General features: G+C 42.5%; 1 protein-coding gene across 7 annotated transcripts in view; it reads left to right on the top strand.

Annotated features, from left to right (window-relative positions):
- Positions 1 to 15,902, top strand: part of ZC3H18 (zinc finger CCCH-type containing 18) — an 81,519-nt gene extending 65,617 nt beyond the window's left edge. For 5 of the 7 annotated variants that reach the window (XM_020989171.2, XM_020989174.2, XM_020989173.2 and 2 more), the window contains 7 exons: positions 735 to 878; positions 1,810 to 1,962; positions 4,911 to 5,071; positions 6,480 to 6,679; positions 9,279 to 9,375; positions 13,216 to 13,312; positions 14,937 to 15,902. In XM_020989171.2, coding sequence (XP_020844830.1) covers positions 735 to 878; positions 1,810 to 1,962; positions 4,911 to 5,071; positions 6,480 to 6,679; positions 9,279 to 9,375; positions 13,216 to 13,312; positions 14,937 to 15,141 — 1,057 coding nt within the window. In that variant the 3' untranslated portion in view covers positions 15,142 to 15,902. The remainder of the gene's footprint in view (positions 1 to 734; positions 879 to 1,809; positions 1,963 to 4,910; positions 5,072 to 6,479; positions 6,680 to 9,278; positions 9,376 to 13,215; positions 13,313 to 14,936) is intronic. The other 2 variants (XM_020989176.2, XM_020989177.2) reach the window with 1 other exon arrangement.
- Positions 15,903 to 17,633: the final 1,731 nt, after the last annotated feature.

Raw genomic sequence — 17,633 nt, 5'->3', positions numbered from 1 at the left:
ATCTCCTGGGGATTTATACTCAAAAGTGAGATTGCTTTTTCAGTTTAAGACAGCTTGATCACTTTTTTCATATAATTCTTTTATTTTTTTTCAAAATGGTTGAAATTCATAGTTCTGCCCACCATGTATAAGCACTACCTTGATTTTTGAGAAGCAGCATGGTAGAGTAGAAAAAGCTCTGGTCCAAGAGTCAGAATTGAATTCTAGTACGAACTCTGATACTAAGAGCTTTCTTTATGGCCTTCAGCAAGCCAGGGAACTCCTTTGTGTACCTAGAGTCAGCTCTAGAATGAAGTGAAGGTTAGGTGAACTCTAACCTCCTTTCCAGGCCTAGCATTCTCAGATCCTAGTCTGCTGCCAGCATGTTCTTGTCAAGTTATTTAAACTATTTTAACAAACCCTTCTCATTGGAGTTTTCAGGAAACAATCGGTGTTAATCACTTGACTTTTTAATCACAGGGAGAATTACAGCCTAGTCTTCCTAAAATAGTTTTGTTCTTCCCTCCTCAAATAAAGGGGTGATGGATGGAATATTTTCAAAGTGATAGGAAAATTCAGTAACACATTGTGTCACTAGTATGTAATGCTGAATTTAAATGAAGCAATGGAACTTTTGAATTGTGTTTTTTGTCCTACCTAACTCTGGTGTAACTACATTTGGAAATTTTGTTGAGAGAGTAAAATAAAATCTCTTTGGTGCTGACAATACCCATATTTGAATTCTTATCTCTTAGAGAGAAGTCTCTGAAAAAGCCAGCCCCACCTCCAGTCCCCCCACAGTCCACCAAAACTATTACACCTGCACCAGAGCCAACCAAACCAGGAGATACCAGAGAAGCAAGAAGGAAGGACCGCCAAACAAGAACCCCACCCAGAAGGTGAGAACATTCTGGTCACTACAGTTTCTGAATGTTAAACATGAACAGTCCCAAAGTGAATTCTGACATAAACCAGGAGATAATAAACTCAAGAATCCAGAAGCAGGGTGACAGAGAGGAGATTAAAATTAGAGTTCCTGAACAAGTATGTCTAGTCTTCCCATGAACAAAAGTAATTTGATAAATTGGCAGTCCTGTCTAATAGAATGACCCACTGGATTTGGAAGCAAGAGGCCTGGGTTATAGTTCCTGCTTCACCAGGGACTAGCTTTGTGACCTTGGTCAAGTCCTTAACTTCTTGAACCTCAGTGTCTTCCTATAAAACGATAATAACTACTTTTCCTATATTACAGGGTGGTTGTGGAGATTAAATGCAATGATCTGTATAAAAGTACTTTAAAAAACTAAAATTTAAAAGGATACACACTTTATCACCATTATTATTGTTGCCATTTATCATCATTATTATTACCTAGAGCGTGGTGCTAATGCTGCCAAGGTTGAAGGTTTAGTCTCTAGACGGGCCATGTCATCTTGCTTTTTACTACTAAAAATAGTGTTCTATGTTCACAGGTTCAACATGTGGAATTGAACATATAGCAAAGTAGGGACCAGTAGGGTCTCTTTCCATCTAATAACTTCTGTCTCATTCCATGGAAACAAGTTTAATGTGGTGATAGACCATGTGAGAATGGTCAGTATCTCTTCAGCATTGGCATGAGCTGTCATGAGGTTTTCTTTTTTTTTCCATAAAGAAAATGGAGTTATAATGGGCCCTCAACTTAATATGTAAAAAGAAGTTGATTTGTCTGAGCCCAGGGTTGGAGCTGTTTGTTTCTGATAAGTTAGTAGCCCCATCACAGTGGAGGGACATTGGCCTCGTCCTCAGCCGCTGACATTGGTTCTAACAGGATGTCCGATTGTGTTGCAGGCGGACCATCAGCGGCAGCATCAGCGGCAGCGCCAGTAGCTATAGCGGATCTAGTTCCCGATCCAGGTCATTGTCAAGATCTCTCTCTAGGTCCCATTCCCGATCAACTTCTGCCTCTATTTCTCCCTCCCCATCAGGGTCCAGGAAGTCCCGGTAAGAAGTTAAGCCAAGTGTTAGCATCCTTCCCCCTGAGGTATTCTGGGACCAATTACTAGTAAATCCTGTAAGTTTGAAAGTTATCGTAGGGGGGAGTTGAAAGGCTGCTACACTGTTAGAGAATAGCTCTGAAATTCAGTCTTGATTTTTAAAAAGAAAATTCACAGACATAATTAGTTCCACTCATTCTGGAGATGAGTAATATTCTAAGTGAATATATGTCTAGTACAGGAAGGAAGTACTTTTGTATTTATGAAGTAAAACTAGGAACGTTAGACTGATAGTTGATGTCCTATACTTCTCCCTGAAACACTTGGGTTAAATTGCCAGATCTGATCTCATGCCCTCCAGTATAGGAGGGAAGCAGGAGAGTTAGTATCTTCTCTGTATCCAGCAAAGGCCAGTAGAAAGATGGGTGGAGGCAGGCCATCTGAAACTACACTATTGAGTTCCAGAAAGTTTCTTATTTAAGTCTCCCCAGGCGGAAAGTTGGTAGCTTGCAATGTGAAACCTTGAGAATTAGTCAGAACCTTTAAGGAAACCCTTCATTGAAAATTGAAAAGAGACACTTGAAAGAGAAGAAAGATAATAGAAAGAAGCTCTATGGAGCATTTCAATACCTTTTGTAAGACTCACTGGGAGGAAGAACTCAAACCACAATGGGTTTGAGTGATTTGACCATCAGTAAAATAAAAATACTTCCCAGTGTGCAGGCAGTGGGGTGGCTTATGCTTTCTTTTCTGTATTGGCCTAGGCATATGGCCTTTTTTTTTTTCTTTCTTCAAATATGGTTCTTTCCCTTTCCCCATACCCATTTACTGACGAAGTCTTAGGAAATCCAGGTAGGTATTTTCTCTGGAAAGATATAAAACATGATATTTAACACCACCACTACCACTTTTGAAAACTTCTGTGTCTGTTGGAATAGTTTAATATTTCTTTTAAATACTCTTTTGTGCCTTTCAATTCCATGTTTATCAGGTTTGATTCTCATCTCATGAAATTTTAGAGCTGAAAGGGACTTTAAATATTATCTAGTCCAGCTCATTTCACAGATGAGGAAAGTGGGGACCAGAGCAAGGGTAGTAACTTGACCTGTGAACTATTCTTATACTAAGGAATTTTATACTAAGAAGCTAAGGACTGTCCAAGGTAAACTTTCCCAGAGTTGACAGGAGTTCAGTTCTGACTTCAGATTGACTTGTGTTTTGGAATGAAATGTCCCTAATCCAGCTTTTCATTTTGCTGTAGGTTAAGCATCTTTCCTTGTTTTCCATATTTCAGTTTACCAGAGCAGGGCCTCTTTTGTTCAAGATTGGTAGGAAGTGCATGCAAACACACCAGGTTTTGGTCATTTCCTTCTGTTAACTGGACAGGGAATTCTTTTAGTCAAGTGACAGAAGGTTCTGTTATCTCTGAATCCTACAGTTCTGAGCACACATATCCCTTAGAAAATAACAGTGAGAAATAGGAGTATTGTTGAGTAGTCATTTGACTAGTAGGCACTTAATAAACATTTACAGTTTTTAGTGAGTAAACGTTTATTAAGGCCAGCTATGTTTCAGGCATGGTGCTAAACGCTGGGGATACAAAAACAGGTAAAAGAAGCAGCTCACAATCTAGTGAAAGCGACACCATGTAAACAACGATGTACAAATGAGATAAATTGGAAATAATCAACAAAGGGAAGACACTAGAAATAAGGGGGATTGGGAAAGGCTTCCTGTAGAAGGAGAATTTGGGACTGGGACTTTTGAAGGAAGCCAGGGTGGTTAGGAAGAGAGGATGAAAAGAGAGAGACAGCTAGTGAAAACGCCCAGAGTCCTGGAGATGGAGGGTTTTGTTCAAGGAGAATTATATATTTGAATGGTAGAGGTAATAGGGAGTCACCGGAGTTTATTGAGTGGGGGGTGGACTTGGTAAGACATGCACTTTAAGATCACTTTGATGCTAAGTGCAGGATGGATTGGAGTGGGGAGAGACTTGAGGCAGAGAGAGCAACCATCAGGCTTTTGCAGTAGTCCAACATGAGGTGATAAGGGCCTGCTCCAAGATGGTGGCAGTGTCAGAAGAGAAAAGAGGTATTTCAAAGGTAAAATAGACAGGCCTTGGCAACAGGATTGGATTGGGAGTGGGAGGTGGGGAGTGAGAGTGAGGAGTTAACACTTAGAACCTCTGTGACTGGGAAGATGGTGATACCCTCAGTCATAATAGGGAAGCTGAGGTTTGGGGGAAAGCTGATAAGTCCAGTTTTGAACATGTTAAGCTTAAGAGGTCTGCAGTTTGAAATGTCAAATAGGTAGATATTGGCAGAAAGGTGAGGGCTAGATAAGTAGATTAGGTGATAATTAAATCCATGGGAACTGATAAGATTACCAGGTCAGAAGGTGAGAAGAAGAGATCCAGAACAGAGCCCCGTGGCACACTTGTGAGTAGAGAGGGTAATCTGAAGGAGGATTCAGCAAAAGAGATTGAGGAGGGGTCAGTCAGAGGTAGGAGAACCAAGAGAAAGTGGTGTCCTGAAAACCTAGAGAGAAGAAAGTATCGAGGAGAGTGATCAACAGTGTCAAAAGCTGCAGAGAGGTTGAGGAGAACAAGGCTTGGGGAAAGACCATTGGATTCATAACCAAGAGATTGCTAGTAACTTTGGAGAGAGCAGTTCTGGTGTAATAAAGAAGTCAGAAGCCTGATTGCAGAGAGTGAAGGGAGAAGGGAGTGGAGACCCTGTTGTAGATGGCCTCTCAAGGAAGAGAAGTATGGCACAGCAGCTAGTGGGGGGAGTGAGCCAAGGGAGTTCAAGAATGTGGAGACCTGGGCATGTTGGTCAGCAGTAGGGAAGCAGCCTCTCTCCACCTGTACGCCCTTCTCCTTGCTTTCCCCACCACCTCACTGTCCTGCAATCCAGTGTCCCTTTGGTGGTGCATGGATTTCTGTGTATGTTTCAGGTCTCTGAGTGTGAGCAGCGTCTCCTCTGTCTCCAGCGCCACCTCGAGTAGCAGTTCTGTTCGAAGCGCTGATTCAGAAGACATGTATGCTGATCTGGCTAGTCCTGTTTCCTCAGCCAGTTCCCGGTCTCCCACCCCTGCCCAGACAAAGAAAGAGAAAGGTAAAGCATCTGGTTCTTTTGTGCCGATTTATCTTATGAGAGGATTGGACATCCCCAGAGAGTGTGCCTCACTACTTTCAAGGTGGCCAGGAAAATGCGTGTGACTCGGGCTCAGTCAGGAATACAGGGTTGAGGAAGGGGTATAGTGGGACATAATTGTAACACAGAAACAAGTAGCTTTAGTAAAACTGAAAGAAAGGGGGGGGGCGGGGGGAGAGAGAGAGAAACAGTGCATTTAGAACAATATAGTAGTGACGAGGGCTCGTTAAAAGTTTAAGACTGCAGCAGTATATGCCTAAAAGGTTTCCCCCAAAACAAACAAACCAAAACAAACAAAAAACCCCAAAAAACAGTTTATCTTTGCACAGTGTACATCTCTCTTTGGCTGTGAAAAGGAAAGACCATAGGGCCATTTCATCAGAGCCTTAAGTGTGTCTCTCCTTTCCCAATCTTTAAGCATTGTTTAATTCACTCACATAAGGTAGGTTATACCGAATGACTTTGAGACCTAAATGTCATTCATTCTCAATGGTAGAAAGGAAAACCTTCATGATAAATCTTGCCATATAATAAAATGTATCACTTTTCTTACCAGTTTTTCAGCCATTTCAATCAGTCTGGAATAGAAAACACTACAGAATATCTCTTGCCTGTTTTTGATAACTATAAACTTATATTGGGGGAGGGGGCAGTGAAGGAAAGACAGTCTTCTTTTGGTCAGAATGGAATCTTCTGTCTGTAAAATCATAGTGCTATGTATGTATCGCACGTAGACTTTCACACACTATGCATGAGATGTATTTCTCTGTGGTCTATTTGTCACCTACCTCATGACTAGATAGGAAGCCCCTTGAGGATGAGAACCTGCCTCTCCCAGAATAGCTCACTGCACTGGCTGTCAGGTTTTTTGGACCGGACCTGTGATTTCAGAGATGTAGGGAACTCCTAATGAGGAAACCTCTGTCCCAGCGCACATTGAGCCTGCTTGGAGCTTAGGGGCTCAAAGGAGTCATTAAGTGACTCGTCTGAGGTCACACCACTAGTATGGGTCAGAGGCTGGACTTGAGGCTCTATATCTGTCGTGCCGAGTTGCCCCTCAGTTATAACCACACGTTCATCTTTGTAGTCTAACCACCACCCCCTTGCCCCCACCTCCCCCCAGTTCTAGTGCCTAGGCCAGAGTCTGCCCTTGGTAGACATTCTGTAGTCAAGGTATATTTACTACTTCCACTACCATCCAGAAACCATTCAGCATATAATGAAAGATTGTTATCTGCATATCCACACTGATAATCTGCATATATCATATATATTGTTTATGCTTCCTACCATTAACTACATTACCCCAAAAATAACCCAAAAGAAGAGATTACTGCAGGTGATTGACTGAGAATTTGTCATTTAACAGGAAAATCTAAAAAAGAAGACAGTGTTAAAGAAGAGAAGCGGAAGAGGGAGGCACCCACACAGCCCCCCAAATCCACAAAACCTGCAGCCAGTAGTAAATCATCCCAGCAGCCACCACCTCCCCAACAAGTGCTCCCCCCACAACCTCAGCAAGGAGGGTTCAGCGCTCACAAAGAGATCAAACTGACATTATTAAATAAGGTAAGAGCTATAGAGCAAGGACATTAAGTCAGCTAATTCAGCTACTGATGATCTGCTAGTGGGAGGAAAAAGGAAGAAGAGGATTGTCAGCAAAGGAAGCTTCACAAGTCAGCCCAACTGAGTTAGAGCCATAGTCTTGCTTGGTAGGAGGGAGAATGGATACCCATCAAGGTGGCAAGAAATGGCTTCCAGTCCCTGGAATTTGGGCTCTTAGGACTCATGCAGGTGATTGAGAGTTAGTGGTGGTTTTAGTACTGCCACTTGCCAAGACAAAGTGCAGTTTCATTTCCTGACGTTTTCAAAAGTTGTAGAATGTACCAAGAGGATGACTTTATGTTGGTAATGAGACTTGGAAATTTCCAGGGAGTTCCTTGTAGAGTTGGCCAGTGACTCCACAGCTAAGTGTACTGACTGCAGGGGAAAAGTGAGAAATTGAATGAATAAATAAATGCTCTATGAAAACAGCTGTGAATTATCCTTGTAGCTTGTAGAAATACCACCACATTGACTATTAGAAAGACTCAAGCTCCCTAAAAGTAATTGAAATATATAGTAAGGAAACTTAACCTCTCCTCAAGGATAACCTCTTCTAGGAAAACCTCCGAATGCCCCTGGAGCTCCTCCTGCCACTCCTGGGCTCCACCACTTATGTCTGGTATCTGGCTTTGAAAAGAACTGGATCCAAGTTCTACTTTTGACCTAGAGCTTAGTGACTCTGGGCAACTCTCTCAGATGGCGGTGGGGTGCAAATTACTTGGGACTGCGAATGATTTTGCTGTGTTTTCATTTTGTGAAAGCAGAGGTGATACATGTGTACTGCTCTGACAAAATGTCTTCCCTGGACCAGATGAAGCTGATTTTCTCCACTTTTATTTAGTTCTCTGTACTGGGTCCTACATGTCATGCCATATACACATTTCATTGCTCTCTTGGGTTGTTTTTAATTCTGTGATTTTAAAGAATAGAAATGTGCAAAAGTTGTAGCTTTTAATAAAAGCACATACTTCAGTGACTGTTAAGAGACAGTATGATAGCTGTTAATTGTTGAAGAAGTCAGACTTTTCATTGATCTTCAAACCCACAGTGAAACAGTATCAGTCACCCTGAAGCTCAAAGCACAGTGAGGCTGAAAATGGAAAACACCATCAGGAACTGAAACTGCTGATGCACAGAAGCCTAATTAATCCCCTGAAAACAGGCAAAGACCTTCAGAGGGACCTGGCAGATGGAAGAGTTGTCTAGCATAGGCTTCCTGAAGTTAGATGGACAGATAGCAAGAATAATTTAAAAAGAAATAGCTGCTAACTTTTCCTGTGAAGAAATATCTCTTGTCATGGGTAAAACAGCATAAAAACTGGAGTACTCAGGATTGAGAAAAGGTAGATTTTACTGATGAAACTTGCTTTTTCATTTAAGGCTGGGCCAAACTATTGTCAAAAAAAAGTCCAGGGGCAGCTAGGTGGAGCAGTGGATAGAACACCGGCCCTGGATTCAGGAGGACCTAAGTTCAAATCCGGCCTCAGACACATAACACTTACTAACTGTGTGACCCTGGGCAAGTCACTTAATCCCAACTGCCTCACCAAAAAAAAAAAAAGTTCAGGTGAGTAGTTGAGATTGGGACATCTCATCAGACTATAAAACATCTACTCCAAAACATGTTTGGGGGACTTTGTTTTTGGAAGTCTTGTCCCCATTGAGGGAATGATGGTGTCTGAAAAGCAGAATTTTTTCAGAATTACAGAAATCTCCAAATGTAGATGGAATATGTCAAACATGACCTCGCACTGTGCCCCACTTCACAAAGGGTTAATACAGATATTCAAGAAAAAGATAAATATGCTTCAGTGCCCCAGAAACTCACCTTATTTAAACCCTATTGAAAACTTGTGGCTTATAATCAAAGCTAGACTTGTAAAAAGGAACTGTTTATCAAAAGTATGCTTGATATCCAGTGTGATAAAAGCGTAAGTTTTTTTGGTGGAGAATTAAAGCATGTACATCAAAATCTTGTGAATTCAATGCCATCTCACTTAAAACAAGGAATTGCTGCAAAAGGAGGACATAATACATATTTTTAAAGATGTAAAAATTTGTAGGCTTTTATTGTATGTCAAATTTTAATTAATTTGTACATCTTGCATAAACTGCTAAGCAGTTGCTAAATCTGGTTTGGTAGATTCAGTTTCTTAATTTTGAGCTTCCATCGTCAGTGAAATCACAGGGTCCAGTCCAAAGCCAGAAGCACTATACTACATTTTGAAAGCCATTCGTGTCTGTAATTTATATACTAATTAGATCCAGTGAATAACTTTGTGTTCCAGCACCAAAAGAATAATTCCTTTGTAATACTCTCTTGAAATGGGGAATATTTTGTGATTCTTTCCTATGTGTTTAAAGATAGGGGAACAAAGACCCATAGAGACTTGGTAATTGAGTGAGTCCATTGGAGATGGGCAGTGGCCATTCTGGGTAGCATTGCCCTGAATGGAAAGCAGCTCTGTGACTTGATACTGCTGTCTTTCTTTTTCTTTTTTTAAATGTAGTGTTACCCTGAGTTTCTCTGCAGCCTTTGGCTTTATTTTCTTTCTCATTTTAGGCAGCTGATAAAGGAAGCAGGAAGAGATATGAACCATCAGACAAGGATAGACAAACTTCTCCTCCAGCTAAACGAGCTAACCTGTCTCCTGAAAGAGGTAAGAAAGCATCCCATTGTCATGTTAGTGTGGAAGGGAAAATTTCTGAGACCAGCTGTCTAGTCTTGGCACAACCTGGACTTTTGGCTATCACTCTACAAAAATGTGAGAGCCAAGCTTACAACAAAGTTCAAAAATATGCTGGCTCCCAGTCCTGCAGGTGAGTTATTTATGGACAGAACAGCTGGAACAGCTGTGCATTGTTACACATGTCCGCTTCCATTCTCAGAGACTTCTTGTAATTTCTCTTCTTTTAGTCTTGACTGTTTAAGGAAACATATGAGGTCTCTTCCCTTCCATCTACCAAAAGTGGGCAACAGATTGCCTAAGCAGGCTGCGGGGATAGCTGGCCAGAATGAGGCTAGTGAACACGGAATTGCAGTTAGAGACTAATTTAACAACAAGTCTTTGTTTATACTGCTCCCTCCACTGTCCCCTTGCTATGAGGCTACCAGTAGTGCTTGTCCTTTGGGCCGCCCTCACCACTGGGTGCACAGACAAAAGACCTAAGGAAGAAATGGTCCCTGCTCTAGAGGAGGTGGGGGGCGAGCAGTAGGCATGGCGAAGAAACAGCCCTAGACATGATTCTAGAGCATTGAAGTGGAGAATCAAGAAAGGCTTCCTGAAGGAGGGAGCGCAGGAGCCTGGGAGCCTAAGAGGGATTCTAAGCATACCAGGAACATCTGGGCAAAGACATGAATTTGGGAAACTGTAGCGTTATCCTCTCTATTCAGATAATCACCAAGCATTTGTGTGGGCTTTGTGCTAGGCACTGGGCATGCAGATGAAAAAGTGAGATGGTCCCTGCCCTCAGGAAAAGGATGTTTGCTTACTAATTCTTTGCGAAGGGCAGCTAGGTGGCACAGTAGAGAGTGCCAGGCATGGAGTCAGGAAGACTCATCTTTCTGACTTCAAATCTGGCCTCAGATACTTACTAGCAGTGTGACCCTGGGTGAGTCACTTAAACCCTATTTACCTCAGTTTTGTTCATCTGTAAAATGAGCTAGACAAGGAAATAGCAAACTTCTGCACTATCTTTGCCAAGAAAACCCCAAATGGGGGCATGAAGAGTCGGACATGACTGAAAAACAACTAAACAATAACAAAAACCTCCTTCCCTCTTTCATCTCTCACCTTCATCTACCTCAGGCGAATTGTAAACCTCCTGTCTTCCCCTTCTGTGGTAGCCTCTGGCACCTCCATTCTGTCATTAACAAGTGTTGTTTCATCTTAGGCACTCTTTTTTTTAAAAAATTATTTATTTTTAGTTTTCAGCATTCACTTCCGTAAGATTTTGAGTTCTTGTACTTGGGCAAATCTGGCACCCCCAGAAGACTCTACACCCCTGGCCACCCTCTTCAATACTCGGTGGACCCTCTCTCATGTTCCTTAACACACTGGACCAGCCAGAAGAATAGAGATATTCTTTGCTCCTCACTGCCCCCGTCTAAACCTTCCCTTAGATGCTTGTCAGTGACCTTTTCTCCTTTGAGGTCCACTCCATCTGGGTGTATTGTCCTATCTAGATCTGCTTGGCATAATGGATAAAACAGTGGGCCTGGAGTCAGGAATACCTGAGTTCAAATCTAGCCTCATAGCTGTGTGACCTTTGACAAGTCATTTAACCTCTGCTTTGGTCTTTTATTTGTAAAGTTCTTAGCATAGTTGTCTAGAACAACTTAATAAATGCTTGTTCCCTCTTCCTCCTCCTATCCCTCTTAGGCATTCTCAAATCATTTGCCCCCTTGCCTATTGCCATTCACACCTTACCAAATTCCAACCATTACTTCCACCATTTATTTGTCTCTTCAGTCTTAGCCATGTACTCCCAAGCACCACTGGAAAGTCACACAACTTTGCCGGCCTGGGTCTACTACAAATTTGTTACATAATCTCAGGTGGGCCCTCACTGCTGTCACCTTTTTGTTCTCCTGTGGTTGATTCACTGTCTTGTACTCCCTGTCATGGCTATTGCAGATCTCATCTTTTCTCCTTAAGCTACCACTTCCTTCCTGTCCTCCGCCATAGAGAACGTCACCTGCTTTTCTGGGGAAGCCGAGATTGTCCATTGTGAGAATCCTCTTCTCATCTCATACTTTAAAAGCTCCTTTTGCTTTTGTTCCCATCTCTGAGAAAGAAGTTACTTCTTTCCAGTGCTGATCTCTTTACTTGCGCCCTTGATTCCTTCTTCTGCCCTCTCCTGTCTTCTCTAAGAGCTTGTTGCTTCAATCACATCAGCCCTTGATCTGATAGATCATAGATTCATAGAAAAAATGAGATTGCCAAGAGAGAATGTATCAAGAGAATCCAAGAGTAGGGCCTTGGCAGACATCTATGTTTAGGTGTCAGGGATGGAAAATCTCGTAAACTAGACTAAGGAATGTTCAGAAAGATAGAAAAACTAGTAGTGTCACAGAATAAGAGTATCCAGCAAGAAAGGGGTGGTTGACTGCATCAGGAATTTCAGAGAGCTGATATAAGATACAGACTGAGTAGAGGTAATGGCAGCTAAAAGATAATTGGTAATCTTGGACAGAGAAGTTTTAGTTGAGTGGTGGTGTCAGAAGCTTGAGTGGGAGACAAGCAAACAAAATTGAGCACAAATAACTTTTCCTAAGACATTGACTATTAAAGCAATAAGATCATAGATTTAGAGCAGCAAGAGACCTTAGAGTTCATCTAGTTCAGTTCCCTTATTTAATAGAAAATTAAACTGAAGCCCAGATATGGACAGTGATGAAGGTGATTTCCCTGAAACCAATGTAGTGTTCTTTCCACTGCAGTGCCCTGTAGAAGAGAAGAATAACTTGAGGTGGCAGGGTCAAGTGATGGGGTTTTTGTTTGTAAGAATGGGGGAGAACCGGGTGTGTTTGTAGGCAGCAGGAATGAAGAGGCTGAAGATGAACAAGGACGTTCAGAAAGGGCGAGTGTCAGACAGTGGCAGATCAGATGAAGAGCACAAGTAGAGGGATTAGCTTTGACATCTTCCTCAGAGACGAGAGCAGGGGAAGAGTCTAAAGGAGGAGGCTGATGAATTTTGAGAAGGGCGAGAAGAGGAAACTCACCACAGAGATCCCAGGGTCCTCTCCTGAGAGAAAAGAAACAAGAATAGTGAAGGAATAGCTTAGAGGGTGTTGACAAAAGAAAGTTTATGTCAAGCACTGTGTTTAGCAGTGGAGATACAAAGACAAAAGTGAAACAGTTTCTACCTTCAGGGAGCTTACATTCTAACAAGGAAGTATACGTAGAATGCGGGACCATCTCTAGTCCTGAGCTATATCTAGCCAGTGGACTCAGATGGCTCTAGAGGACAGAGTGAGGCTGGTGACTTTGCACAGCCCTCCCTCACTTAAATCCAATTCACTTGCAAGTCAAGACATCACCTTCCTGATATCATTGGTCCTCTTGGAAAACCAAGGAAAACAACAACATGTAGAATACATACAAAACCATGACAAGGTAGTTTTGGAAGACAGGTCCCTAGTGGCACAGGGATCACGAGAGGCCTCTTTTAGAAGACTTCATTTAAGCTGCATTTCAAAGGAAAACAGGGACTCTAAGAGATGGTGATGGGGAGCGCCTTCCAGACGTGGAGGACAGCCAGTACAAAAGTTTATAAATGGGGGTGAAGCAAGCATGTATGTGCAAGGAGCAGCAGGCAGGGTGGTACGACTAGAGCATAGTCTCACACCAGAGTCTGCACCTAGCTGCCCCAGGAGCTGTTTTTCTTAAGGAAAGTAAAATGGTCTGGGATATAATTAAGACTTCCTTAGAAGTAAGCTCAGCTTCACATGCCGTTGACGTAACACCAAATTAACTCCTTTTCACTTTGTATTTCAGGTTCTCGTGATAGGAAACCAGGTGGGAGAATCTCTTCTCCCAAACAGGAACGCCAGAGAGGACAGAACCCCAAACCACCTCTGACTCAACCAGATAGGTGAGTGTCCCCTTCTGTCTTCCTCAGCAGATTTATATGGTGGCTCCATTACTGTAAGGGAAGCCAGAACTTTACCTGTTGTGGATTCATAAAAGAGCAAAGGAGCCTTGGCTAAGCAGTAAGGATTCCTGGCTTAAGAATGCTTCAGTCCCTCGGGGATGCTTCTCCTGCTGGCATAGATGATAACCTCTTTGTGCCTTAACAGATCCCCCAGACAATCTACAGCCAGAGAGCTTACTTCTCTTTGACCAATGTGGAGATAACATCTCTGAGCTGAGCTTTCATCCTCTGTCAGAAGCCAGTCCATCACTAGGTCCGTGCCCAAAGCCTTGCCAACCTGAGCTTGTGCTCCCTTGCATAAACCCAACAGGGAGTTCCTTATTATCTGTATATTAAAAGGCAAGGGGGAGAGTATGAATAATATCCACTGATAATCTAAAAATCTTATTTAAGTTAAATTTAAGTTAATTTAGTTAAATTTTTGCTTAACTAAATATGTCCTCAGTCCTGTTAATAAAGAGACTAACTGACTTCAGTTTTGCCTCCTCTCCTGGTAAAGTTGCTGATAAATAGCCAAAGGCCCGGTGGCAATGAGTCAATAAACATTTATTGAGAGCCTGCCATGTGCCAAACTGTGCACAAACACTGAAAGAAACAAGACAAAAAGGAAACAGCGAAAGGGAACCTAAAGAAGGGACAGCTCTGAAGAATCTGCAGGTTCTCCACCTGTAAAATGGAGCTCTGAATACTTCAGTTCAATGTCAGTCTTTCCATGCTACTTCCATTATGGAAAGGGAGGCAGGCAGGTCAACAGTAGGCTCAGCTGACTTCCTTTCAGAAAGTAGCTATTAGGCTCTAGTACTTTAGTTACCTTGTCACCTGTCTGAAAAATGTACTTGTTTTTCAAACTGTCAAACATACGTGGAAGGAAAGACCTAGAGAGAAACAAAGGGAGCTAGACAGACACAGAGAGCCCTCTGTCTTCCCTGTTAACTTCCATCAGAAGAGCTTCCTGACCCTACCCTAGCTGACCTGGAGAAGCTGGAACCTGTGACTGCCTGAATGGGGGGGAGGGTCCCAACTTAGTTTTCAGTGGAAATAATGACATTTAACATTTTAGAATCATGTCTTTTCAGGACAGAAGGTAATGAATGGAAAGTTCAGATTAGACCTCAACAGAGACTGCCAGCTCTGATTGAATGGTGTTTGTGGCACTCACCTGCAGTGCCTTATATTGCTGCAGTCCTGTCAAGACTCATAGCGGAGTTCACTCCTTTCCTAGCCTTGCCAATCCAGCTGTGGCCTAAAGGATGGGGCTGGTGAGGAGTTGGTTGATTCAGTCCATTGGGTGCCATGAAGCTAGTCCAGAAGCTAGTCTCCAAATGCAAGGTTGCCATGAGAGCATGAGAATCCTGCCCTGACACCCAGCACATTAGCATCAAAGGCACTTCTGACCCTTTAGTTTTTCAGACATTATTTCATGCATTTCCCCAAGGTGGCTCCTCCCATTTAACTCTTACCTTTTACACCCTTTCATAGGAATCAGGGTAGGGAGGAGAACTGCCCAAGCTGGGCTAGTGGGTTGTGTCCACTCTTCAGCCCCTTTCTCTCTCTTCCTTCCCAGGAAACGCCAGCTATCCCCACAGTCCAAGAGTTCAAGCAAAGTCACCAGTGTTCCTGGCAAAGCCTCTGATGGGGGCCCAGCCACAGCTGGTGCCAAGTCCGGGAAGTCAAGCACACTCTCAAGACGGGAAGAGCTCTTGAAGCAGCTGAAGGCCGTGGAAGATGCCATTGCTCGGAAGCGGGCCAAAATCCCTGGGAAAGTATAGCTCCTGGCCTGGCCTGCATAGACTCTTACATGTTTTTATAAATAGTGTAAGCGCAGCCATTTTGGATTGTGCAGTTAATGTCTTATTTTGGCTGCGGTTCTTTTTTAAAATTAATAAAAGAAAAAAGAAAAAAAAAGTTTCTCAGCTGGAAAAGAAGCCGCCCATATAATGAAGATGACTCTGATTCCCAGCTGCTTCCCAGCAAAATTGAGGATCAGTCCCTTTCTTTCCAGAGCAGAATCCTCAGAGGCAGACCAAGCCAGCACCGAGGCAGAGACACATGCAGCAACATTTTCAATGTAAATTATAAATCCTGGACTCCTAATTCCAGCCCCACTGGGTACTTTGTCTCTCCTCCCCATACCCTCTTTTTCTTTTTTTCTTCCTCCTTTCTCCTCCTCTTCCTCCACCTACCCTCTTTGCTAGCCACGAGTTGTATTCTAGTTAGCCTTGCTGTGTGTTGTGTCTTCAGCAATGCAGTTCTACTCCCTGTGTAATAAGAAAACTGAATACTTCTGTGAACTACTGGCAACATCTTCCCCTCCCTTGCCCCCATCCCCAGGATCAAAAATATATATATAGATATATATATATTCTTGACTAAAGTCTGATTGGGAAATATTTCCTGTCTTTTATTTTAAGCATCAGATTGTTTTAGTTGATTAAAAAAGAAAAAAAGCAAGGGTATCGTTGGGGCGTCTGTCTAATGAGGAGGGTCTTTTTTTGAGGGGGTCTCCTAAAATAAAATATTTTGATAAGCAGTTCTCCCTGCCATTTTAGTCATGTCTGCATGTGTTGGAGTTATTCTCCCATTTTCTACTCTTGCTTTTGGATTTCCTCACCCACGCAACCAGCAAATTGACGATTTAAGGAATAGAAGTTATAGACTCCATTTGTCCTAGTTTAACAGTGGCATGAGCTTACAGAACACTTCTCTTCTAGGTCTGTCCTCTTGATGAAAATACAGATGAGGTATGGTCAGATGGGAGCTATACATCAAAGCCTCACTGTATAGATTCTAAACTAAAAGCAGGGTCACCGGACTCCTGGGTAACACAGTCCAATCTCCCGCCTCTGCAGGTTCCCTTGAGAGCAGTGTCTCTTACCGTATTCCCTGACTTGGCATACTTGTGACTCTTGGTAAAGTCGAAATTGACTGAATTCTGCAGAGGGAGCCTTCACATGGCATTTTTCTGTTGGCCTGTAAAGAGAGAGCCGAGGAGGTCTGATCTGGAGAATCACTGGCATGTGGCAAACTGTTGGTGCCCCTTCAGGGCCAGTTACACTGTACTTCGCTACAGATTCCTGGTTGTAGGTCAGGAGAGAAGACTTCTGTTTCCACATGCCACGTGTGAGTAACCTAGGGGCCATGGAAGGAAATTAATCTGCTGAAGCTATGCTGGCATCGACATGGAAGTGCCTTAAACCAAGAACTAAATGCACTCTCTTGGCTCTGTTGAGTGACCTCAGTTTGCTCAAGGTCAACTTTTATCCAAGCTCTCCTTCAAAATAAAAGGATACTGAGCATAGAACAGTTACTTGCCAGGCTCTAAGGGAAAGATGTGTAGTATTAAGACACCAATGAAACTGTAGTATTTGGCTAATTTGCCCAATAAGCACTGTTCCCCAGAAGATGTGTCATCAAAGGGACACAGCCTAATGGCTTATTTTCTTACTCCAGTTTCTCCCTTTCTGAGTTCTCTTGCACAGCCCTGAGGCAGTGCGCCCTGAGATCATTAGAACATTAAACATGAAAGTTGGGAATTGGTTTGCTTTTCCTATGTTTGTATTGGTGTGTATCAAGTTGATTATATTTTCTAATTTTTGTCCTTATTATCCAGTCAGATAACTCAAATTTTATATAGTCCTTTAAGGCTTGCATAACCCTACAAGAACCTATGAGGTAGGTAATAATACAAGTAGTATTTTCATAATTTAACAGATAAGGAAATAAGCTCTGAGATGTTAAATTACTTGCTTATGGTCACACACCTAATAAGTGTCAGAGCTGCGATTTGAACCCAGATTTCCTAACTTAAAGTCCAGAACTTGTTCTGCCATAGTATACCACCTAGGATGATGAGGATAAGATTAATTAGTACAATCCAAAGAAGATTTTGTAAGTAGCCGAATCCTAACTGTGTTTGGATACTTGAAGGTTTATTCAGCTTACTGCCAGACCACCGCTGGACTTGTGTTTGGAAGAGGAGAAACATTTTTCGCCAGATGAAATGTGAGTTCACAAGAATCAAACTACAGCTTCTATCATCTTGGGTAGTTTGTGAATGTTCTTTAGTTCCACAGGATTAAATCCTAATATCCTGCTTTGTCAGCAAAGGAAGGGACCCTGGAGACCATCTGCTTAAACTAGTACTGCTTTTCTTGTGAGGAAATTCAGTCTTAGAATGAGGAAGCCACACTGTGAGATGATGGAAGGGCCAAATCTGTCCCTAGATTCCCAGGTCAAGGCTCTTTCCATTGCACAATTAAAT

This window comes from Phascolarctos cinereus, unplaced genomic scaffold (genome assembly GCF_003287225.1).
Source record: "Phascolarctos cinereus isolate Bilbo 61053 unplaced genomic scaffold, phaCin_HiC Scaffold_2;HRSCAF=192, whole genome shotgun sequence".
Classification (NCBI taxonomy): domain Eukaryota; kingdom Metazoa; phylum Chordata; class Mammalia; order Diprotodontia; family Phascolarctidae; genus Phascolarctos; species Phascolarctos cinereus.
Note: the sequence above shows the minus strand (reverse complement) of the source record. Positions and strands in the feature narration are given on the sequence as shown.